This window comes from Triturus cristatus, chromosome 7, assembly GCF_964204655.1.
Source record: "Triturus cristatus chromosome 7, aTriCri1.1, whole genome shotgun sequence".
In the NCBI taxonomy this organism is placed as follows: Eukaryota; Metazoa; Chordata; class Amphibia; order Caudata; family Salamandridae; genus Triturus; species Triturus cristatus.
Genome location: NC_140590.1, coordinates 967,361,162 through 967,388,138, shown reverse-complemented (window position 1 = coordinate 967,388,138; position 26,977 = coordinate 967,361,162). Strand labels below are relative to the sequence as shown.

The 26,977-nt window shown below is 42.4% G+C and overlaps 1 protein-coding gene across 7 annotated transcripts in view; it reads right to left on the bottom strand.

Moving 5' to 3' along the window:
- Positions 1-6,355: 6,355 nt before the first annotated feature.
- Positions 6,356-26,977, bottom strand: part of LOC146810932 (F-box/LRR-repeat protein 3-like) — a 109,837-nt gene continuing 89,215 nt past the window's right edge. For all 7 annotated transcript variants that reach the window (XM_085618008.1, XM_085618002.1, XM_085618006.1 and 4 more), the window contains 3 exons: positions 20,489-20,611; positions 16,405-16,576; positions 6,356-7,683 (listed from right to left, as the gene is read on the bottom strand). In XM_085618008.1, the coding sequence (XP_085474134.1) occupies positions 7,040-7,683; positions 16,405-16,576; positions 20,489-20,611 (939 nt within the window). In that variant the 3' untranslated portion in view covers positions 6,356-7,039. The remainder of the gene's footprint in view (positions 7,684-16,404; positions 16,577-20,488; positions 20,612-26,977) is intronic.

The following is a 26,977-nucleotide window of genomic DNA, read 5'->3' as shown; positions in this document are numbered from 1 at the left end:
ATAAATTTAGAGATAGCAAATTATACATTCGATTTATGAATTTGAAAGCTCATATTGATTGCAGCTAAATTTATCCAAGCAACTAATTTTTGAGAGAAAACAAACCATTTCTTAAAAAAATATGTCTCCTTAATGAATGCTCAGAACACTATCTTCCAGATCATATATGAACAAAGTGATACAACTAGGACTGAACTGGGAGGCGTTCCTTCACAAGAACACTGTGATCGTTTTCATAAATGTTTTATTGAGAAAATTAAGTCATGAATTTCCATTTGGTATCCACTGAAATAAAGCTGTTTATACACCTTTGGAAAACCTAACTATCCTATGTGAAATAAAGTTGACTTAGTCTATCCTTTATGCTAAGTATGGTTCTCTTCTTGATCCCTGTCCAGTCAATATTTTTAAACAACCAGTTCTGATAATTATGTTTCCTTTTCTGACTTCATTAGATTCTTCTTTGTTTTCAGGTGTGATTTACTCCTCCTTTAAAGCTGATACTGTTATTTATTGAACTTGGAGCAGAGCCTTCCCATCTGAAGAACTGCCATCTGATTTATTTCCTACTGATTGATATTAGTGGTTCTGCACTCATGTGGTTCAATGTTTTGCAATCTGATTGCACACAGACAATAAAAATTAGCATCGTACTCCACTAAAAAGATATCTGTCAGCTGCAGGATCCCTCAGGCATCCTCGCTCTTCCTGCATCTATTTAACATATAGGTGAGTCTGTTAGCTTCTGCTGTGGTATAGAAGGTAATTGGAGCATATATGTATGCTGATGATACTCAATGCATTTAGATGACATTCCTTCATTGTATTTCAGAAAACTATGAGATTCTTCTGGGAGAGGATGGGATCAAACAACTTAAACTGAATGTAGAGAAAACAGAGATCTTCCTGGTCAATAGTCATAGAGAGCTCTGGTTGGATGCTGACTGGCAGGCTGAGATCTATTCTTTACCAACTTATGAGTAGGCCTGGGCCAAAATTCCATTCCGCTTGCGAAAATTGCGATAATTTGGCCTTTTTGCGTTCAGCGGAAAGCGCGAAAATGTCAAGATTTCCGCAATCCGCATTTTGCCAGTAATTATTTTCTTGCTCGCGCTGTAAAAAAATACATTCTCGCGTGCGCGCGATCGCCTTACCTGAATCCCCACGTTCGCCGACAAGTTTTCCTGATCCGGTCGCGTTCTCCACGAGATGTTGGATTGTTGGTAGCCATTTGCGCTGTCTCGCGACAGTTCGCGCCCGCATTAACGTCATTTGTCACGCGATCACGTCATTTGTCGCGCGATCACGTCTTTCTTCTCGTGATCATGCACCGCGAGAGTATGAGAAGATTGAGATCTCGAACACGTCATTCTGCACCGCGAGCGAGAGCATGAGGACGCAGGCACGTCATATCGAACGCGAGCGGGCGGGGCAAGTGAAAACAAGATGGCCGCACCCGTGAGCAACCGCATGGGTAAGTAGGCGAGCCGCGATCACGCAAAAAATACCGCGAACAGGCGGGAAAAAAACTTCTGCGTCTTCGCGATATTTCCAGCCTGTTTGCGGAGATTTTTGAAATTTTCGCGATAGTTTGCAAAAGTGAATTTCGCAAACTCCGCCCACCCCTACTTATGAGCCGAGGGTGAATTCTGATTGCCAATTATCGTAAGCAGCCCAAGTTTATTCTGTTGTATCTTCATGAACACTTCATCTTAAAAGAATTTTGAGAAAGATTCTCCTTCTGTTATCTCCAGATAGTAAGGTGGGGCCACCACCATTATAGGGCCACGTTTGGACTATGCCACTTGCTCTATATGGAGCTGCCACAGTTTTATTACTAAAATTGAAAATTGTTCAAACCACTGTGATTCGGCTTACTGCTGCTGCCCCTCACCGGCACATGCTAGCCCACTGCTTTAGAAACTTCACCAGCTTCCCATTAAGCAGGTTTAGGCCCTCTGTATCATACATAGACATTAGCGAGTGATTCACTGACATTCATTATTAGATGCCTCCAAAGATATAACTCACATCGGACTCTTCACTGTTCTTTAACTAATTTGTTGATAGACCGAAGATGATGCAAGCAAATAACTGTAGGCCACAGATTTACCTTTTCTGAGGCCAGAGATTGAAATGCTCTGCCAGTTGCCCTGAGTGTTGAAAATCCATCCACTTGCTCAAATGACATCTAACAACTTTGCATTCATGTTGAGCTAAACTATCTGACCACAGTTACAGTTTATTCTTTTTATTTCTATCACAGCTTGCTTAGTGGTCATGTGTAGAGCCTGCTGGCGATAGTGCGTGTAATACATGGCTTTAACATAACATACCATAAAATAAAATAATGTGCCAACCCGTTATTGTGATGTAAAGATGCTTTAATGTTGTCTATTTTATACGTTTATACTGCTAATCTAAAATTCAGTAAACAATTTTTTAACAAAAAAGTACAGAATGGTAAATGTAAACAAAACACTTTTATGTCATGATGATACAGTCTGATTTTTCATCAATAACAAACTGCCTTTATGTAAAGTTACCTTCAATAATTACTGTACATTTAAACTATGTCTGTTGCAAAGATAGTCCTGTCTCTCACTCATTACATGCAAACATGACAAAATCTGAATTGACTGGAAGCAGAGTAATGAAAGATAGATAATAGCATCCTGAATAAATTGCCAGCAATGTAAAATAACATAAACCAGGACTGATGTATAAACCCAAGCGAATTGTTTACCCTTAAAAAATGTACTGGTGATCCCCATTGATTTAGTTTCTCCTGTCAATATTCAGCCCACTGGAGTTTCAAGAACCCCTACATTTTCATTTTTATTCTGTTTTGCTAATGAAATGCCCTTCATAGGAGGGAAGGTTCAAGAAAGCTATGCATAGTTTCTATCCTCTGCTTCTGTTTCTGCTGCGGCTCCCCACTCACCACTACCACTTCCACGCACTATCCCCCCAAAGCACATTGTGCTCTTGTCATGCTAAAGACAAAAGACAGTCTATCATTGTTATTGCTCATTATAGTGCTTCTTTTATACCTATGGTGCCAAGAGAGTCACACAAAGACAATTTTGCTGCTTTGTAGAACCGACCCCTTCTATTATGTAAATAGTGCTATGGGCATTAGTCAAAAGTTTGAGTACAGCGCATTTGTATAGAAATATACATTAATTTGACTAGCCATGCAAGATACCTGAAAACAAAATGTATTTAAAAAATGCCAGGGTAACTGTGCATGCTGAAATTTAGAAACGTTTGGTGAACCCCCAAGCCCCCCAATCACCAGAAATGTTGTAAAATGTATTTTTATAGTAATATGGTTTCCTAGGTAAAATCAGTATAACTATGAGTGAAACAACAATGTTGTCATTTTAATACTATAAACTATCACTTGAAGAGGTCGGCCAGTAGCCACAACATACGCCTTCATTAGTAGTGGTCCTTTTATTGTGATATTTATCACACTGGATAAAATCCAATTCTGAGAGTCAGAATTTATCAGATGTGATAAATATCACACAATTTAAGAGTTTTTGATGACTAACATACATATTTTGGTCATTTGTGCACCAAAATCTGCATGTTTTGGTACATCATGGGCATTTATTCCATGCTATATCGGCAGGTTTGATCTGTCTATCTTTATCTCAAAACTCATAATTGGGATATGTGTGGTAACACTAATTACCGCAGACATAGCGAGTATCTGGGCAACTCATAGTGAGGAGTGGGTTGCCTAGGGTGTTTCACAGATGGGCTTCTGCAAGCTGATGGGCACGTTTGGTGGAAACTGACAATGCCAGCTAACCTGCTATGCCATGCCTTGGCCACATAATGGACATATTTGACCTTTAAAGGTGACAAATCTAGGCATGCACTTTAGTACAACTTTTGGAATGCATTAATAATATTGAACGAACAGAAGAAAACCAATTGATGGATCCATAGAGAGACAGAGGATTACAATCTACAGAAAACTGAAAGAGTTGGACTGTGAGACTCATAGAGACCTTTTAGAAAGTCAAACATAGGAGTGGGAAAGCATCAAGATAAAATAATTTAGACAAATTTTAAAAAAAGGAACAGAAGATGCTAACAGTTAAAGCAAAGCGACGAGTGAAGGTTAATACAATAACCTTCGCTATACTATAATTTAAAAAGTGACTAACTTAAAAGGTGAATGAGGCTGCAGAGTTCTCTGTGATTCTTTGTATTAAAGAGGCAAACAATTTTGAAATAATGAAAGATGAATAGAACAGGAATTAGAAGCAGGGGAATGGTGAACCCAAACTCTGCCCATTCTTTATCATTAAAATATTAAAATAAAAAGCTGTGTAAGCTTGCAACCTTTGCTACAAAAGTCAGCTTCCTGAATGCTTATTTTAGAGAAAGTAAAAGTCAAATTACAATAAATTCCAATGATGTCGGGATATTTAGCAGTGAAATGTGCTACTGAAGGGCAGTGTAAAACTGTAATCTCTACCTATTGATCAATGCACATATTACATGTTCTACCTCTCTGTAAATACAAATGTATATCAACAATGGAGCGAGATAATCCAAAGCATATGCAAAAGTACTTGGTTACCATACAAAACTGACCCATAATTATGCAACTTACGTTATCAGATCTAGACACTTTGAATCAAGAAATGTCGACATTTGTTTTCAAGGCAAATTTTACCCTACCTAGGGTGCAAAATATGCCACAAGAATGAGGTGCCAGATTTCAGCTACAGACCTACATAGGGCCCTCCTGTGAAGACAGGGTAAGAGGCAAAATATAGGTCTGTCTGGGCCTCTGAAATTAACTTTATATTGTGGAAGAGTGCGCCACATTTGTAGACAGAGCCACATAAGCAAGCCTGCTTTACAGGGGATAACGATGTGGAAGTAAATGTTATCATGGGAGTGAGAGGGTTATAAGCTTCCAAACTCCTGCAAGTAATTTGTGAATATTCAGGAAGGTTTTCAATGTTGGTTACTCCACAGATGCACCTGGAAAACGAATCTGTCTCCTTTTGTTTGACTTCAGCACATCAAGATAAGAAAGAAGTTTTGCATTGTACAGTCAGGGGATTCATCCAACATCTTAAAAAGCTAATTGTGAAATCTTTCAATCCATTCTCTCATTGTTCAGCCAACATACAACAAGGACACAAATACTTCTTGGAGGACTAAGGGTAATAATTCTGTCTGGGCTGTTACTAATTACAAACAACTAACACTCAGGGACTTTGTCATGATTTGTTTTAGCAGGAACATTACCTTTCTGTCTAACAAACTAATTTTTACTTGTGCAAGAAACATTTTTTTCACGTTGCTAGACTAACAACTGTCATAATTAGAATTTATAATAAGTTAATGTTCAAGTGAAGTAAATGAGGACGCGGAGGCTGTGTCACCAGGTAAAAGGAGTGGGTATAATTTCCCATTCTTTATTGCACAAACAGGTGTCCATCTGTCACCTACTGTAGACATCCCTTTGAGGGGGTTAATATGGTAGTCACAATAATAATGATGGCAGTCATGTAAAAAGGTAATCTAGGCAGTACTTTGCAACACTTAAGTGCATTTGTGTACCCTTTGCACATTTTGAAAACAGATGAAGACAACCGTGGCGCTGCTGCCATCTGATATAATTTTAGGATTCACACCACACCAACAATTTAGGGACAATGGTTTGTGAGATTTACAAAATATCATGCTGACAAGTGAGATCTGAGCCTTGTTTAATCAAATGTGGCTAAATTAGTATATGTTTTGCTCCCATGCATCAAACACAAGCTTTTTGCAAAAAATGCATTATTGTTTTTTCATTAAGAGTTGATGTAACTAAGTTATCATGTTCAATATTTATCACAATAGGTTACAAAACATATCATTGAGGGTTTGTCAAATTACAAGTGGACACTTTTGTAAAATAATATAATGAAAAGAAAAATATACTTTCTTTTCTTTCTGAGTTAAACATAGACAAGGTCAATTCTCTCAGATAATCTTTGGTAAAGAATGTATACACATATATGTATAGACTTCTTGCATTGCTTGGTACATTTTCATAATCGTAAAGTGAAAATATGACATATGCATTGTAAATCACAAATAAATATTCAGCTTTCGAAAATATATAAATAAACAAGGTGTAGCAAATCCAAACACCACTAGCTACCATGCTGAGGATTTGTATTAGCAAATAATATATCACATTTATACATACAACCATGGTGAATTAAAGCAAAAATAAATATATTGTCTATACAGTATTGTTTCTGTACAATTTCATACATTCACAGTTGAAATGCCTTAATTATCAAAAACTCAAAATCAGAGTGCTATGTTATACTCAGAATGAGAAATTATTAATTTTAATAGCAATTTCAGAGTACCTATCAGAGTTTACAATACATAAAACAAGTGTAGCTGATATCAGCACATAAGTATAAAAGGAGGAGGTGTGTATGAACCAGTATAATACATTTATGGCCTTTATGTACGCCATATTATCTGTCATTGGTAATAATGTTTTCACTCACAATTTTTTTTTATTTACATCTATATGTACAAACAATTATTTAAAAAGTTATCACATAAATACGGAGTACTTGAAAAGGTTTGTGCAGCTTTATTATTTCATTTATCTTTTTTTCTCTGTAAAGGATATTTGAAAGCTACATTCAAGAAGCATATAGAACTCAATGGACTACCCTGATTATCTATACGTCTGTTACATCTGGTGTGTTCTGAGTTTGAGTAATTCTCTTCTTGATGTTGAGTTCTATTACATTTAATGGATAAAGATTTAGTATGTAAATGTAAATTTATTATGTGTTACAGTTTTTTCAAAAGCTGCCTATATAAAATCAATGTCCCTTTTCTGTGGTTCTGAGTTTAAATCTTGCCATTGATTTTTTGTCCTTCTGAAATAACAGAATTTCAATGACATTATTTTTCACAGTTTTTGATTGCATAGAAGAGAAATTAACTAAGAAGAGTCTTCATCTTGGAATAGTTCATGAGTGGCTCACCAAGTAGGCATCATGTCTGGAAACCAAAGTCGCCCTAGATGCTTGGACACTTCCGAATGAATTTGTTCTAGGCTGTATTTGTTGTCAGGAATAAGCACCTCTTCCATGATCGACAATTGTGCAAGCCTTCCCCCACACATCTTTACAAATTCCACAAACCCACTGCAGGTGACCTCACACTCACCAAGGCCCATGGCGGTGAGATTTTTGCAGCGTTCAGCGATGCGGATGAGTTCATCATCTAAAGGCTGTAGTCCATTGGCACAAACTACTAACTCAACCAAACGTGGACAGTTCATTCCTATCCTGCCCAGCATGTCTTTGCTTACTGCACGACCAAAATAAAGGTGGGTCACAGGAGTTTCTTCACGGAAGAAGGCATCAAATTCCTCTTCATACAGAAAGAAATACATAACAATGCTGACCTTAGGAGAGTGCCGAACAAGTGCATCCCAGCTACTCTTTTTGATTGTGTGAAAGTGGGTTTGCCCTGGGTTTTCACTGACCACATCAATGCGAAGATGTTCAAGATGAACATGTTTCTCACTTGAAAGAGACAGCAGCAGTTCATCACTGAGGAGATGATAGTTCAAGGCAAGCTCCCGAAGGCCGTGGCATTGGTCAGCCACACAAAGAATCCCTGAAAAAGAACAAACAACAATGAAAGATATAGATTGCAATGAAAAACATTACGTTATAGCGCATCTCTTTATGCATTATTTGGTAGACATTAAGGCTCACCTGATATATTCTTTATCAGCACTAAAAGAAAAATTATTAAACAACTATTACACTGCAAACCTACTTGATAATTTATCACTTGTAGGCACTGATCCTTAATCTGCTTTCTAAACAAGCCCAAAAAGCTTTACTAAGGTGTGCAGGGTTGTGCGCTTCCTCCTCATGCAATGCCTCATCTGTCACTTATACAAAAATACATTCAATCATAGTTGTGGAGTTACATATCTCCTTTCCATGAACTAATGCATGACGTATCTGATTTAAGGCAAATTCAAATAAAGCAAGCCCTTAAAACTATTTTTTAAATAAAATATTTTTATTGAGTTTTTACAAATAGTCAACAAATGCAAATAACGGAATGGGCAAAACAAAACATTGGGCTGTGACATCCTGACCAAGGGCCAAATGAAAATAGACATTACATGCCCTAGAGCCCAAAGTATTCCCATCAAGGATCCCATATCTTAGAATGTTTGTGTGGGCATCCCCAGGCTGTATACACTGGTTCCTTCATTTTGGAACACCAGTTCATTGCCTTTTGCCAAACCAACATGTCCAGGCGGCAGTCAAATTCTAGTTCCGTATTATGTCCCTTTTCACAAGTAATGAACCCATTACCACAAGATATAGTTCAGAGTGTCCCCTCCACCCAAGTCCTCTCACAGGCCCAGGAGTCTTGGTGAACAGTCAATGGACCTTCCCAGGACCACCAACAAGACCCCCATGAGCGTGGACCAGTATTGGTACATAATGGAGCATGTCCATATTACGTGGTAGAAGTCTCCTTCTTCTGCCCCACATCTAAGACATGAGCGCAACTGGAGCTTGCTCGCATTCCACAACCTCAGCAGAGTCAAATATGTAGTGTGTTGTATGTTTACCTGAATCTTCTGGAGACAGGAGAAAATGGCCACTTCTTTTGGGGCCATAAACGCTTCCCTCCATTTCCAATCCTCCAGAGCACCAAACCCTGCCTCCCACTGATCAAGGGGATCCAGGGGCAGGCCCAGTGCATTTGTAACCCAAGGGCGGTATATTTGAATGACACCCCCCTCCCTAACTGAGCCATAAGCATAGAGCTTATTTTAGGGACCCCTCCAAGACGGACCTATGCATCGACAGGGTGAGGGGGAGCTGTAAGAATTTGAAGAACTGGGAGTGGTGTAATTGAAATTTGGCTTGCAAGTCTGGGAAGGACTGCAGATGTGAACCCTGCCATACATCACTCAGATGTGAGATACTGCTGAGATCCCATCTCCTGAACCCTTCCAAACCAGCTACTTGACAGAGCAAAGCACCCCTCCATGGGGTTGTTTGGAGTGTAGCCCTACCCTGCCAGTCAGTCCACTTCATGGCCATGTGCCATGTTGTGAATATCACTTTGATCAAGTCCGGGAGGGACCGGGGGACCAGCGACCCATGCACACGGTCCACCATCACATCCAGGACATGAGGGATGCCTCCACCCAGTATGCTGGATCCTTGCGACCTCCTCATCATTCAGAACCATCAATTGCGAAGTCCAGTAATAGAGATAGAGGTCGGCTGCTGCTGGAGCACCATCAAAGGTGGACTGTACACACTTTTCGAACACTATGCGCAGAATCCTGTATGTCCACAGGAAGGGCCCCAAATTAGCCTGGATGGAGTGGACGAACAAAACCCCAGGAATGGCATGGGGAAAGTTCTGCAGGACATAAAGGAAGTGAGGCAGCACCATAATAGGGAGGGAGGACCACTGCTCTAGATCACCATGCATGCATTATTATCATTATTATTATTATTATTATTATTAATATAATATTTATTAAGCTCTACTGTTACCCGTAGGTGTCCTGGTGCTATGTGAGATCTTGCCCAAGGCTCAAAGCAGAGGTCAGATTAACCTGTAAACAGCCAAGTTTTTAAAGCTTTTCGAAAAGCCAGTAAGCTGGTTATACCTCTGAGATATAGTGGAAGATTATTCCAAGCCTTGGCTGCATTCACTACAAAGCTTCTTCCACCCCAGTTTGCCATGTTCACAAATGGCACATAGACCAGCTTACCATCAGATGAGCGCAGTGATCTGATTGGAGTATACCAAAACAGCGGCTCTTTTAAATAAGCTGGACCTGTCCCATAAAGCGTCTTGTGAACCAAACACAAAGCTTTAAACTGGGTACGCTTCCTAACTGGCAACCAATGAAGCTTCCGTATCTCCTTCGAGATTGGTACATATTTTGGAATGCCCGACACTAATCTAGCAGCAGCATTCTGCAGGAGTTGCAACTTCTGCATTACTAGCCTAGATATGGTGAGAGCTGGGACGACTGTTTTGCTACACTCTTTAGGTAAGAGCGGCAGAATTTTCTTGCAGGCTCTGAGAGCAAAGGACGTAGCTGAGGCCACTGCATTCTCTGAACCTAAGCTTCTGGTCCACCCACACTCCCAGGTTTTTTATCTTCCTGTTAGGTGAGGGAAGAGGACCCAAGGTATCTGGCCACCATTCCGGGGTACAAAAATTTGGATCATTGCCGAAACATACCACCTCCGTCTTCCCGGAGTTTAGTTTAAGGCAGTTTTGGGCCATCCAGATCCCTACGGCATTCATGCAGTCCTTAAAACGGACCGTCGTGCTCCGCTACTCATCTGGTTGTAATGAAACCACGATTTGGGTGTCATCCGCGTAGAAGGTCAGGCTAAACCCAAATGACTGAATAAGGGGCGCCAATGAGGACACATAAATGTTAAATGTTAAATAGTGTTGGACTCAATGAAGACCCCCTGCGGGACCCCACATGGTAATGAACAAGGATCGGACGAGAATTCCTCCAAAGACACTGACTGACTCCGGTCTGTCAGAAAAGATTTCAGAAGTCACCAGGCAGAGCCCTGTACTCCTATCTCCTGCAGCCGGTCCATCAACAAACCGTGATGGACCGTATCAAATGCTGCTGAAAGATCCAGCATGATCAGCGCAGCCTTGCCCCCTTGATCTAAAATGGTCCGGATCTCTTCAGTGGATTTCAGGAGTGCAGATTCGGTACTATGCCCCCCTCTGAAGTCATGCTGGGTTGCTTGAGTAGACTCCAGAAATTGACTAAGTTGCGTATTTCTCCTGTCTCCTGGGGATTCAGATTAACAACCATACCACATCAGGGAGAGGTGAAATATACATGCTAAGGTACAAGAAGCTTAGCTGTCTGAGGGGGATGGGGACCCACCAGTCATGGTTGTGCAAGGTGAAAGTCAGTGGAAACAGCAGGGACTTCGAGTGGTTGGCCAGTGGCTTGCCCATAAATAGTAAGCATATGTAGTACTCTGGGGCTGTTGCCTCGAGATCAGTAAGGAAAAACAAGATAACAACGGCATAAAGTGCAATACAGTCTTACCCAACTCCCATCTTCCATTGAAACCCCTGAAGCTGTTTGTTGCAGCAGACCCAAGTTGTAAGGGGCTCAATTGCCAAAGCAAAGAGGAGTGGGGACAGGGAGAAACCTGGTCTATCCCTCTTTGGATCAGAAATGCCCTGAGACTGAGCCATTCACACGGACTCATGCGTGGGCACCCAGCATATAAATTCTGAACATACAAAATAAAATGGGGCTCAAATGCTCATTTGGGTTAGGATATCACTGAGAAAAGCCTACTCAAGGGAGTTGAAAGCTTTCTGAAAGTCAATTAGGAGAAGAACATTAGAGATGGTGCACCACTACAGCTTGCACTCTGCAGATGCAGTTATGTGTACAACAACGGGGCATGAACCCACATTAATCGGGATAGATTAAAGCGGGGATAACACAGAGCAGGCAACTGGCCAGCATTTTAGCATACATTTTGACTTTGGCATTGTTAGACACGGGGTAGCGTGGCGCAGAGCGGGTGGGCCAAACTCCGGAGGAAGTTTTGTGTCCAAGCAGCACACACAGATGACACACGAGGCACACTACAAAAAGAGATCACACCAGTTTAGGTGAGAAAAACAGCATATGTATTATGCAGAACACGGTGTAGAACCATCACAGGGGCATATACATTGTGCCAACCGGCACTGGGTAGTACTTTACATGGGGATTATTTACAGGGCAGCGCTAATCGTCATCACAAGCACAGGTAGAATAAATGTGAGTCTCAGTAATAAACGTAAAGCAGCCAGTACCTCCTGGCCAGATCAGGCACTTAGCCACAGTGCAACTAGCCTTAAGCATAAACATAAAGCATCATATGAGACATCGTCCTGAGCATAAATGCATGATGCATGAGTCCTAGGCCCAGTATGCATAAAACCAGCAGTGCAGGCCTTAGGGAAAGAAAAGCATTATCACTCGGCATAAACCTGTGGGCATAAAAATGTGAGCATTAGGCCTACCAACAGTGTAAGGCATCAGGCACAGTCATATTAAAATGAGGCTTGACGCATGAGGCATTATCAATAAACATCAACACATTTGCATAAACACCATCAGCAGTGGGCATGCCAAAAACCTTATTAGCATCGATGCATTGGGAGAAATACATTAGGCATCAACCTTATGGGCATAATTGCATTAGGCCTAAACTGGTTAGCATTGGTAACAATTAAGGGTGGGCGCAGTGCTCCCCTCCGCCCACGGAGTGTGCGTAGTACTGCCCACTTCGCGCTGCGCAAAGTAGGCGTAGCAGGGGCAGACTACGCACACCCCGCGGCGGAGCAGAGTTGCCCGCCACCCGCCTCCCTCCTGCCCTCATTTTACAAGGATTAAAATCATTAGATAAAGAAAAATGACTTACCTGAGCTGCCGCGTCCCGGGGCTCCATCTTTCTGCTTCCTGCATATCTTCTTCCTCACTAATGCGCATGCGCGGACGCCCGGAGGGAGGCGGGCAGGGGCATAGTGGGGCTACGCGAAGTGTGCGGGTGGGCGTAGATTTGCCCCCACTCCGTATTGCTTCACATAGCCTCACTACGTCCACTCCGCCCAGGGTTATGCAATAAATCATATGGGGCAATAGGCCTTCCCAGCATAAACAGAGTTCGCCCCAATCGGGGGCACAACACTCTGAAACTGGCCCCAGGCCAACTGGCCTCCCTCCAGGGCTCAAATGCCCTATGTCCCGCAAAGTTAGGGCTGGCTGCAAAAACAGCAAAAGCAAAGCGCGCAAAGCACTGGGGCAGGGCAGGAGTGTCTCTCACTCCTCTCTCTCTTCTCCTGAGTAGTACAATGCCCCCCAATACGTTGCACCTGCCTGCGCACACACAGGGCAGCTGGGAGTCAGGCCCAAAAACAAGCACTGGCACCACTGCGCAGTTGGGAGCCCAACTCCAGGACCCCTGAAATTCACAGTGCACCCCAAGGTTGCAGCTGCCCGCTGTCAGATGGGGCTGCTGTAAGGCCAGCACGGGCACCACGGTGCCCTCAGAGCGGCACCGGGGGGAGGCGAGCACCGACAATGTGCCCCGACACCACCCCCACCAAGCTGGGACTGAGCCCTACTCACCGGGCTCTCTGGAGTCCTTGAGCAATCTCTGGGCACCGGCACTGTGCCCCGATAGGCCCCTTCCTGCTGGCAGGCAATGGGGGCAGCCGGAATGGAGCACGCACTGCTCCCGCTTCTTCGGTGGCTGCAGAGCTTTCTCTGGCAATAACGTGGGGAGTCCCACAGGCCTTCTCCTTGGGGGGGTTGAAATACATCACACAGGAAAGTAGTGCCCATGCTCCTCACCTCCTTCTGGGGCACAGCTGTAGTGCTGCAGGCTTCAGCTCGTGACCTCCTTGAAGTACAGGTCACCAAATATAGCGCTTTGACAGCACAGCGCTGCAGGCGTCACTCCTCCTCTGGCAACCAAGAAAATAGTGCCTTCAAGGCACTAGGGAGCTGGTGAGGATCCCAAGTCCCACACAAGACAATAGTGCCCACTAGGCGCTAGGTCCCAGGAATGCCGTCAGGGTCCCACAGAATCAAGCTGCAGCAAAAATGCGGGGAATTGGATAAATAGTGCTTTAGCAGCACAGCGCTGTATTGAAAATAAACAGCTCTCCCTGGCAGCATGTGCAGCAGGTCCCACGCACCTTCTTCTCTTGGGCAGGTGCTGGAGGCAGCGCTCACCAGGCGCTAGAGAGGCCCAACAGCTCCAGGGACAACAGACAGTGCTCCTCTTCTCTGGCAATGTAGACAATAGTGCCCACAAGGCGCTAAGAAGCAGGAAAGTCCTTGGGGGCTGGGATAGCGCTGCAGCCCTCACGAGCCGCTAGACAGCAGGAGGAGCCCAGTCACTTGAAATGTAGCACTCATGAGGCGCTAGGGGCCAGGAGACAGTTAATGCAGGGCAAGATCAGCAAGCAGTAGGGCAGCTCACCCAAAAATGAAGCAGCAGTTCCTGGGAACAGTCATCCCCCATTACGATGGCAATCCTGCTAGCACCACAGTCTCCACTCCAGCAGAGTCTCTCAGTGGTCCTGTGGACAGCAGAGAGGTACAGATGGGCACAGGGGCCAGCACACAGACCCTTGTGGCGGTACCTCCTGCCAGAGTGTCCCCTCTCAGTCAAGTCCACCCTCAGTCTGAGCACATGGTATCTCTACTGCTCTACATATACACCCCTCCTCCCACCTACCAGAAAGGGCCGGAAGCTTCTCGAAGGTCCCTGGCAGTTCCAGCCTCAACTGTCACTGTGGGGGGAGTGTAGAGCACCTTGTCACTTCAAACACTAGATCGCCAACCCACCTCAGGCAGGCGGCACAAGCAGACAGAAATGGCGTCCATTTTAAAAGTGACATTTTACAAAGGTGCATTTCTACAATGGTGGAAATAAAGGTGCGTACAGAATTGCACAAAATTTATTATTTTCAGTTCAGACACACCATGTTAGTAAAAAGGCTAGGGGGAAAAGCGAAACATTTTAGGACAATAAGAGCGAAGTCCAACAGGCATTAATAAAATAAATCATCTTGTGGGAAGTGCAGTCTACAGGCGATTTCTCTGCTTTATGCAGGACCACAATAGACAGTTTGTTAAATTCCGATGGGAAACAGCCTTTAGTTATCGCATTGCTGTCAAAAGCCAACAGGTGAGGCGTAAGGGCTGTGTGGTATTTCTTGTAGTATTCTAAATAAAGTGTTTGTGGCCCCTTTTTTAATATCAAAGTGTCCCGAGGGTGCACAAAGTGGATGCAAATGTTCGTTGTACTCCCTGGCCACTCCTGTGATACGACTCCTGGTGTTCCGGGACATCAGGATCTATACCCTCTAATTGGGGGCATATCAGCAAGGGCCTGCGATAATTATCGCTCAGCGCTTTTAGCGTGAGGATAATTATCGCAGGCTAACGCTGGATTCTATCGTGGAGATAGCGTGCTATCAGCAACGCTTATCTCCCAAGCGATAGGAATCCATACGTTAGCTGGAAAACAGTGTGATTATCGCTGGAAATCCAGCGATAATCGCACTGCGACCAGCGATACCTTGCTGATAGGGCAGGGTGGTCTTAGCCATGTAATCCACCTCCCATTGGATTACATGGCTAAGTCAGATTACAAGCAGGCGTAAGGAAGGTAGCGATAACTGTGGTTAGCACTACTTTTCTTATCGCTCTGCTTGTTTGCGTGCAGCTTGATAATTGGAGAAATGTCGGTTAGCGACATTTCTCCAGTTATTTTGGCACGGAACGCCCACTTTGCATCTCATTGGAGATGCAAAGCTGGGCGTTGTTGTAAGGGGTGCTAAATCAGCAAAACACGCAATAGCGTGTCTTTTCTGATAAGGCGATAAAATTATCGCAGCTTTTTGGCCGAAAACTGACGCAAAAGCGGCAATAATATTTTATCGCCGCCTTGTTAATATGCCCCGTAGTACCAAAAACCCCATTTAGGAGTTTTGTCTATGGGTAACCAGGTGGATCAGCTCAAGATTGACTCAGGGAGCTGGTATGAGCTAGAAACAGTGATCACATTAGCCCTGTAAAACGTTCACCCATGTAAGCTTATTGGCTTTAACATATCACAAAAAATAATTCAGGCTAGCTTTTTGGTTATATTATTTATGTCTTTGACATACCTCTGCATAGTAAACAGACCAGACCTATGGCAACTCACATATCATTTCCTTAAGAACCAATTAGGCCTTGTCCATTTGATAAATGATTTTAACCTGAGAGCTCGCGATCAAAGTACCATGAAATCTGTATGGCATAGTCTGAGCTTCAAAGACTGAAAATGAGATAGGGTTTTTTTAAAACACTGGAGAGACTGAAACAAAGTAATGTAATGTTTCTCATCAACTGACATTGCATTTAACAGTTGTAATGACTAGTAAGAATGAATTGAAACATTTTTTATAATTTTTGCCCATTCAGTGAATTGGTGAATAAACTTGTGAATATACCATGACTCACAGATCAGTAAGAAAGAACAAACGTCTGAATTTAATATTTAAATTCGAAACCATTTTGAATTACTTCTTATTTCTATTGTGAAAATGCTTTAGTGTTCTATTCCTGTAAAATGCTTTTATGACAATAATTTCAAATTGAAGGCTGGAGTGAGCAAATTTGAAAATATTAGTTTTGAAGAAATCTAAGTGATATACATTTTGCTGCAATCTTCCTCAACCCACACATTTTGCCTTTTAAAATCCACATTATTACAGAATGAACGGTTTACTCACCAGCAGGGGACACATGAGGACAGCTGCTCATCTTTAGCAGTTTGAGTGTGTCACTATTGTTAGCAACAAGCACCTTCAGCGATGGATCATCCACAGGCGTGTCATCAATCTTTATCGATGAAAGGGATTTGGAGTTGACAAAGACCACCGTCAGGGCAGATACAAAATGGGACTGTTGGGGCAATGAGAGAAAGTATGAGGCCATCAAAGTGACGTTTAGTATATGTAATATGTTGCAAAACTAAAACTATGGACACATTAACAAAGATGGTTTTGAGTGACTCCAGAAATCTGGTGTAACGCAGCACAGATCTTTGCGTTGGGTTACTGTCCCCTGGGTAGGTGTTCCATACCATTGTTTGGATGTTCCGACGCACCTCTGATGGATTTCAACGCATCCCCAGTTTTACAAGAACGTGTATATTTGGGGATGTGTCAAATTCTTACACCTTCCCAGGGGAGGTGTAACAAGGAGAAATGTCTCTATTTCTCCTCATTTCTTCCTCTTTCTAGGTGGCTGCAGTCTGCAGCACACCTAGAAAGAGGACTATGCCTCCCAAAACTGTCTTAAGGTTTGATTTGCTCTTGCACCACATTGTATGGTGCAAGAGTGATGCAAAACTGCCTCATAAATAGGCCCCTGTATGTTATTTCTTGTGATCAGGTGATGGCACACAGTTTTAGACAAAGTAAATACTGATGAAAAGTAGTAAATAATTTTTGGTTGGAGATTTTGCATTAACGTTCATATGCCATAATGAAAAAGATGCATTATTCAAAAGGATTATTCAAAAAATAAATAGCCTATTCACAAAAGTAAATTTATATGAGAATAAATCTACACATCTATATTTATTCTTATAAATTGTAATAAATGTACTATTCTTGGCTATACAACTATTTAAAAAACAACATAAAGAAATTAGAGTTTAATAAACTTTTATATTTTTGCCTATACTTTACTAAATGAAGACTAGACAGTTGGGAAGGAGATCTCCCTTTGAATATGTATTCTCAATCTAGATCAAAATAAATGCTACAGCACTATTAACTTTTATTACATTAAACAAACAAATAATATTTTATTATGCACAAATAATAGTGTTCAAGGTTATGTATGGAATTAATTAAAAATAATTGAATTACATTTTAGTAAAATGCAAGGTTACATAAATTTTTAATGAAAAAAAGGTTGTTAAAATATTTTATAATTAAATAGTTTTTGTTTCTACATATGTTTTATTGTTAAAATATATGTCAATTTACATCTTTAACTATTTTAAATAATTTAATTTAAATCTCAAACTCCATTATTTTCTAAGGGCAAATTGCCCTGATTGTGCTTGCAATGTATGAGGGTTTTTGCAATCAGTTTATGTCACATCAGTCCCTGGGCAGCACGAAGACAAAAACTTCGCTCTTTGAGTGGAATTGCAGCAGTAACTGCTGTTAAGTTTGCTCAGGTGATTGTTCTCCCCGGCCACACACCTATATGCAGCATTAGCTTCAGCTGACTGTCACCCTTCGCTCCTCAATTCCTGCCACCGTCAACTTAGTAATGTGTTGTGGGGAGGCTGAGCCATGAGCAGGAGCACTCAGCAGAGAAAGAAGAGCAGAGCACAGTTGATGCCACTGAGGAAATGGCTTTGAACAGCATCTTTGAGGGCTTAAAGGGACTGGAAAAGGGATAGTAAACTGCAGAATAGGTGTGGGATAAGCTGCGGAGGGAAAGGGTCTATGACTGCAGTGATCATTTTTCCACACGGGTGGCAGTTTTAGAAGGCAAGGGTATTTTCAGCCTTTAATATTTAAAGTTTCCAAGCTCCAATGCATAATCCCTGGTCACTCTTTGGGCATCCATTTCCCCAGTATTGGTTGGCCATTTGTTTTTGATCTAGGCTCTGCCCTGAATTGTTGCTGTCTAGAGCTGCATCTAGTTAAAGCATACTTGATGTTTGTTTTTTAAGGAGATCCTGTGTTTGTGCCTGGAGGTTAGCAAACAGCACACAGAGATATTAAAATGTTGACAGTTGACCAGCATGCCCCAGATAATGCACAAAGAAAGGGATAGTTCCACTCAAAAGTGTTTCATCTACTTTCAAAGATGCTAAGCCATTGCAACATGAATCTCATACAAAGCTAAGGTCTTATTTGCTGCCTCCATCAATTGCCGATTACTGATAAAGTGGTCAGCTGATAGAACTAATGCATCAAATGTGGCCCACCTAGACCAAGATCTGCTCATACATCAACGGCAACTGTAACCTGTCTGGCCTGCAAGATCATTACCCCTGGTACAAGCTTACGAAAGATAGGGGGAATGTTTGCAGATAGGCAACTCCCACCCAACATTAACAATGCAAGTATTTGGGTGGGGGGGTTGACAAAAGAGGTAATTACTGAGTAATGGGAGGTGGATGTGTCTTATTTACATTTAGCCTATTCATCTGGGGCTGCAAGCACCTCTGTTCTTTCCAGCATGTCTTACATCCCTGAGTTTGTGACTGCTAGCCATTTCTATCTGCTTTAGAAAACAGTTAGAATACCACAGCAAGACTGAAGTGTTCAGAGGTCCCTCAAGGGAAAGAGAACCTATAAATGTTGTAGTAACCGCCATCTCAGGGCCTCTCCTAACATTCACTCCAATTTTGTTCCTACTTGTAAAGGAACCTGTCTTAGCTATTCCATCCAGAAATTATCCGAAGTGGAAAAACTTTGCTGCCAGCCCGGCACGTAGTTGATGTTTTGTAGGGTTATGCCAGTAGACAAAGAGCCAGACTGTGTCTATCGGTGATGCTAGCAGAGAGCTGAAGACAGGGAACCCAGAAATAAGAACTGACGGCAATATCTTCACTCACTTCTTCATATAACACGCCTGAGATAAAAAATTGGTAACCATTTTAAAAGCCCTGAAAATATGTAAAGAGGTGAGTCAGACCCCCTTTATTGATGCCAAACAATCCTCTGAAGAAAACGCAGCACAAGAACAATTTTGGGCTCAAATCTCCAAATAGAAGGCCACAAGTACAAGCCTTAAGAATGAGCTGTGGTGACGGTAGGAACTTAAGTCTATGGACCCAGTAAAAGAAGACTAAAAATCACACGAATAAGCAAGACAGAGTGCTATACAGTTTCAGTGGCAACTGGAAAGCTTGAAGAAATGGTCACCTACAACCAAGACACTAAAAGAAGGAGTTAAAGAAGTAACAGCATGAGTGACTGGAGTGTTAACCAAACCACAAGCACCTCGTTGTGTATTGTTAGGGAGAGGAGTTCTATACTTTTGACAGAGACAGGAAGATCTAAGAATTGGTCATGGATGAGGGAAAACAAAATCAAGGAAGTCCTGGAACATTCCAAAGAGCAAACTATTGGTGTGGTTGAGGCAAACATGGGCCAACTCCGGCATACGGCCGACCGAAGTTAAGTACATAAATAAATAAAACAAATTAAATAGCGCTCGCTGCAACGCCATTTGTGTTGCAGCGCGCGCAATGTAATTCGTTTTATTTATTTATGTACTTAACTCCGGTCGACCGTATGCCGGAGTTTACTACCCCCCACCCTGCCCCTCCCCCGCCCCACAGCACTCCCACTAGGAGCTGTGACTGTTCATTTGTTGGGCGCGGCTCATCTTATCTTCACAGCTTCTCCTTGTAATGTCTTGTTGAGTACTTTCATTGCCATTATTACCCATCTGATTCTATCTTTCTTAGGGCAAGGCACTCTATATTTTCATAATATGGTGCATCTAACATGTCCATGCATGCACAGTCTAGTGATTCTATTTACCTTAATATGCATGTTGCTTTGCAAAACGGTGTGCCCTTTATGTTTACATTAGAAACACAACCACTTGTTCCAGAAGATCAAACCATATCTGCCATTAAACGAATGTGTTTTGTTTAATTTTGTTGTCGGACAGGAAGCAGGTAGTGTGTGATCAACATCAGCCTCTCTTACAAGGATTGTTTGACCTAATCATGTTCATTGATTAGTTTGACTTAAGACGTACTTTCACAGAAGCACTGCCAGGTATATCTTCGCTGCATCATTTATATATCAATGAACAGTGCATAGTTACCTTGGACACATTCATGAAGCTTGGTCGTGCTGTTGAAATCAGTCCTAGGGTTTTGATCGAGCAGTTCACCAACTGTGACAGAATATCACAGGCCGCCTCGGCAGACTCAGTGCAACTGTCCACCTAGAGCAAAGTCAAGAATCATTTATTTAAAATAATGTAATTAGAAATCATGTTCATGCGACGTATTTTGTTTAGAAACGAAAAGTCATAATATTAATCATAAATGGCACAGGAATTAGGTCTATATATTGAAGGAAGAAAACACATGTCACAGGTAGTCAAGACAAGCGTAGCCTTACCAGAACATCACAGTTCATGCATGTACACTTTCCATTATAAATACTTTAAAAAACTGGTCTTTACTAGGAAACTAGATAGTGGCTGTAGTGACAGTATAGACTTACAATATCTGAAACCTATGGCTATATTGTGACATTTAATTTCTGTAAGGAGTTGGTACTCCAGGTAAAGCTTCATGGTGTTAACTGACTAAGACTAGACCAGTGCATATTTGGCTGATAAACATAGAAAACAGATAGGTTTCTAACTTGTTGCAGGGCACAATGTCTTCATTTGCATTATGCAGGGCAGCGGCCAAGGAATTCAAAAGATTTGTACCTATTTCTGCAAAATCAAACTTTATGAGTTTCTTTTAACTTGCATGCTTCAAAAACTGGAATTGACAAAAAAGACCATAACAGTCTGGCACTCGGGACTCAAGTATGTTGTTACCTGATAAAAGCAGGATTAGCTCTATGAGCATTGAATCGCCCTTAAATAGGGAACATCTAGGTGCCTTCCTTCAGGGCTCCTGCTCTCTCTAGCTTAGGCATCGTTATCCTTCTCCCTTTCTTTTTTTCTTCTTTTTTAGGGGGCTTTAATCCTAGCATGGGGACACACCGTTTGATGTAACAAGGCGCTTTACAAATGGTGAATAAATAAATCCGCTGTCTCGTGACACATCGGTGTTGTAAAACAAGACTTACAAAAGGTATATTCTCCTGCGTCCTCCTGGCTTACTGACCAAAAATAGATCAGCAGATTTTTAGACAATGTTTTACTTTGTACCGGTTTAAAACGTTTGGAATGCATAGCCCTCCAAATTTGAAGAATAGATAATGCCCTTCTAAATCGTTATAAGAATGAGAAGGTCGTATGAGTGCCAGCCATACCCAACTATTTGATTTTACTTCTGATATCTGGACCTCTTGATATCTCAACCTACAGCCTCTTCATGCTCCAAGAACTTTCGGAATCAGGTTATGTTGTCCAAGGCGTAGACTTTTTATTCACATCACATCAAATGATTCACCAAAACCATTATGAAAGTAAAAGTATTCTCCTTGTATATATCATATTTCACAGCATCAGACTTTAGCGACATCAACATGTCAAAGGCAGTTAGGAAATTAGGCATACATTATATTTGAAGTTCAGCTTGGCCTTACACTTGAATTAGAATTTGGCCGACTCGGCCGACCCACTCAGCTGCGCACATTGTGCCAGCAGGCCCCAACGCGCTACAGCAAACAGTTGTAAAATACAAGAGTAAAGTATTCTACCTGGATATATCATTATTCACAAATTCAAACTTTAGCGACATCCACATGTCAAAGGCCGTAAGACAATTAGGCACAACATTACACTTGAACATCAGCTTGGCCTTACACTTGAACTTGGCCGACTCGTGCATTGTGCCAGCAGACCCCAACGCGTTACAGAAAACAGTTCATTACTTGAAATCCAGGGCACTGCATAGCTTGAATGTGGCCGACTCACTCAGCTGCACACATTGTGCCAGCAGGCCCCAAAGCACTACAGCAAACAGTTCATTACTTGAAATCCACGGCACTGCATAGCGCACCTGCCCACCGGGGTACCTGAACACAGGCAACCTCCCCAAGATTCTACTCAGTCCATACGTTGCGGGTTAGGGCAGAAGATTCCAGGACCACCAGTAGGTCAGTGCCCTCCCCGCCTACCCTCTGCATACTTCCATCCTACCCCCTCCTGGGGTCCATCCTGTCGCTTATCCTCTATTGCTGTGCATGCCCCTTATCTGTTATCTGTCAGCACTCCGCCACAGGGTGAGAAGCTCCCTGGCGCACTCGCCCTCCCCCCTTCCCCCTTCCCCCCTCACTGACTGTGCTCCAATAATAGCCCAGTATAGCTTGGATAAAGATTTACTGCCAGCCCTCGCTGATCCCATGCCTGCCCGGAGGGAACATATCGTTCCTGCCAGCGTGAATGGATAAATTGACCGGTGTGGTGTACCACCTAGCGGCCTCCTGTGCTTACTCTAAACTGGACCTATGGAAATGCTTTAATGCTAAGCTAATAAAGGAACCGCATAGTTAACAGAGCACCGCAAAGCGGCTTATCCCCCTGGGATACCTGAGCACAGGTGTGATTCTATGCCTGCCACATACCAAGAAAACCAAAAATATCTGCGGATTATGTGAAAGGCCTTTTATGTTATTTATTAGAAACCCCACGGGGGGAGCAGCTTGCCCCCCCCCCCGTTGTAGCCTGAGAACCTCCCCAAATTACTCATGGTGCTGTAGGCCTGATTGACTGTTGCATTAAGATGGTGCTAATTATACTTCCTGTAAGGCCTGCCCTTCCACGGAGAAGTTGAGACAACCCTTTACTCCATAAATTCCTTTCCAATGGTAGGTCATAATAAGTCAATATAATTATGAAGAATTATGTTAACTGTATGACCACCCTGTATAGTTCCAGTACCCTCCATCCTGGAGGTAGCGACCCAACCCATGGCCTCCACCACCGCAAGGGTGCCTGGAGCTCAATGCCCAAAGAACATTCACTGAGCATCTTGGGTGAGGCCAGATAGATGGGAACCACCAGCAGGCCAGCCCCCTCACTCTCCCACCCAGGGCCCAATTAGCTCATTACAAGCTGATGACAGCAATGTGCACTTCATTGATGACGTTTGTGATCCCCACAAGGCACCCCTTCTGCTGGGAGACCTCACGCACGCCTTGCCGACTTGTGTTTTGCGTGGGATTACCTTTCCCCCTACTGACTGGAGTTGCTCCCTATGTGTGGGTGTTGCTTTTTTGTCTACACAATAAAGGCCAATGTCAAGATGTCTTTTGTGAAGAATGGAAGTTCTGTGTGGAAATAAACTCAGGCAGAATCTGATTTATATATCTTTCAAACATGTTTGCCGAGGTAGGCAGAAGTGAAATAGGGTGGCAATTTTTAAAAATCACCTGGCTCCCCATTCGGCTTTTTTTAATAGGGATGACTATGTCTTCTTTCCAAATGTGAGAATAAACTCATATACACAATATCTAGTTATATACTCTTTCTATGAACGTAGTAATCAAGTCAGGAAGCAACTGAAGTTCTCTGGGGGCAGGGATCTTCTGGGAGCTTGATTTCAAAGACATAAGGGAAGCTTCAATTTGCATGCAGGATATGGGAGGAAAGGTAGACAAAGTTGTCCCAGGTTTTTTTTTTTTGCCTAAGGGAGCCTCCATGTTCTCCATGTTTTGTGCGAACTGTTTTCATAGAGTCTGCTCATGCCACACCACTACATGGACACTTTAAGGTGCCCACGTCTTGGCTATGTTTGCTTCTTTGATATTATGTAAGCAGTCATGGGTTTCTTTCTCCCACAGTGCCTGTGCTTTTTTTCAAGTCTATTATGGAACACCTAATGGAGGTGGCAACATTTGGTGTGGTATTCGACCATCAATCCAGACCTCAATTCATGGAACATTTAGACCAGCTGCTTTGTTTTATACATCACTTCCTAGAGAGAATCCTGTTGAATACTTTCTATATGGTGCCTTTACAGTACAGCTTCTGGGTGAAAATGCTGGATTCTAATCATTTTACTTAAGTGGTTAATGAGGAGCTGCTCTGTGCGTGTGTGGGAAATATCTATTTCATTCAAACAAAATAATGCTTTATATAGGTTTGGTTCAGTTAGCATAACCAGGCAACAACAGCTTAGCTGCATTTTTGAAAGTGCATGTTTAAGTTTTTTGCATAAGCATTTATTTTTATTTGCAAGGCTATTTTTCCGTCACACACAGTAACTGGCACATCCCTGCTAACATGCAGGGATGCGCCAGTTATTGTACATCTGCCCCTAGGTGTTTTAGAAATGTTTAATGGTTTATTGTGCAAGTAACGTTTTCGTACCACCATTCTACGTAATAACATTGCATGAAATTGTGTGCTGTCTTTGTCTAAAATATTATAAAGGATCTGCAAACATTTAATCATTTATGATTTTTGCCTCAAACATATTGCAACTGATTCACAAAGGTGACCTATATTTTGGAGTAATGACCACTTTTGAGAAAGTTTACTTTTTAGTTATACACAAAATCAGCGTGTCAGCTTACTCTAAAAAGTCTCAAGGGCCGGGGGGCTCTTCATAAACTGCAGGTACTATTCAAAAAGGCCACTTACACTTTTGAGTAATTTACAGGTGTCATTTACTCTTACAAAGAACAGCCTTGAGACCCTCGCGGGTATGTAGTGCACTTTACAAATGATTGATTGATTGATTGATTGATTGATTGATCCAGGTTTACATTAAGTACTGCTGATGATAAAAACTGGTAGGTATCTGGTGTTGCGCTAATTTTCGAGTAGCGCTCTGCTGCATAAAGAAGAGAGAATTGGGATCCCAGTACTTTAACAGTATTTACATAATGTTCAACGAGGTAAGCGGCATATCAACAACAATCGGCGATAATTATCGCTGAGCGCACTTAGCGCTCGGATAATTATCGCCGGCTAGCGCCGATTTTTATCGCTGAGATAGCGTACTATTAGCAACGCTTATCTCATCAGCGATAAAAATCCTAGTGCTAACTGGCTAACGTGAGATTATCGCTGGAAACCCAGCGATAATCTCACGTTAGCTAGTTGATAGGGACTCACAAACTTAGCCATGATATCCACCTTCCATAGGATATCATGGCTAAGTCAGTCCTGAAGCAGGCGTAAGGAAAGTAGCGATAACAGGGGTTATCGCTACTTTTCCTGACGCTATGCTTCATAGCGTTAGGCTTGCTGATAGGAGAAATGTCGCTTAGTGACGTTTCTCCTGTCATGCCAGGTCAGGAACGCCCACTTTGCATCTCATTAGAGATGCAAAGCTGGGCGTTAGGAATCCCCACGCTAAAGCAAGGTTTCACGCATTAGCGTGACCTTGCTGATTAGGCAATAAAATTATCGCCGCTTTTCAGCCGTTGGTCATCTAATTGACACATTGGCAATTCTTAAATCATTTACTTTTATCACAGTGTTACAGGTTAGTCGTTGGCAAAAAAGTGAACCGATCAACAACTTTTGAGACTCGCATAGGCATTCTGATATTTATTCAAATGATTTGTGATTATTTACTAAATGAATGTTCACTTTCAACCATGGCAGTAACTGGGCGCTTAAGCCGTCCATCCACTCTACAGTCAAATAAATCGGCTTTAACCTCTAGATGGCAGTGTATGCCTGCATGTACTAATAAGTAACGCGCTTCAGAACTGCAATGTTGCTATTTGATTTGACTGCCACGTTGCAGAAACATCTGTTCATGACCAAACCTTCAGCTCACACAGCTAAGTCATGTATGTGGCAAGCGTAGGTGCAACATAATGGGCGTTATTGTGAGTAATTTACCGGAGGCATCTTCTTGTACTTGCCATAAAAGTAAAGCATTACATGAGACCTCCTCTCAAAACGTTCTTGTTTTCATGCATTCCAGTTCCAATAATTTGTGACAGACGCGGGGCGGGCTCTCTCATTCGAATGTTCCCTGCGGTGATAACCTGAAGGGCAGCACCGAACCAGTCTTGCTCCCCTCCCAAGTCTGATATAACCACAACCATTGCATTTTCTAAGTTCATAACAGCACCAGCTATTTTCCGTTCAACATAACAGGAATCCCTCGTAAGTAGTAAATAATAATATTAATAATAATAAGTAAGTAGGGTAAAAAAAGCATTGGCAAAGCCAATAGTTTGTCTTTGAAGTGTTAGCATGCATTATAAAGGCACACAGAGCATTCGCACAGGGAAAAATACCCAGTGGCCATGAAAGATACAGGAACCTTTGCACACTGGCCAACAAATATGCAAACATAAGACAGGACGATGCGCTGCGCAGCCAGTTGCGGAAGGTCATGTGCCAAGTGCGCATGTGGTGATGTGCAGCAGGGGACAACAGACCATGTGCACTAAGAGGTTACAGACTGAGGAGCAGATCTACAAGAAACTAACACAGTGACGCCCCTCAGGGTAACAGTGGCTGATGGTCCGCATGGATTCACTGTGTGATTTGCCTCAGTGGGCACTGGGGATGTGCTCCATTTGACTACTGTATGTTGTGCAAGAGGCAGGCGATGGATATAGTGCACCATGGCTACACTGAGAGATGTACAATTCAGTGGTACAGGACTGGCTGCATTGTGGAGGCACTGGGTGATGCACAAAGGCTGTACAT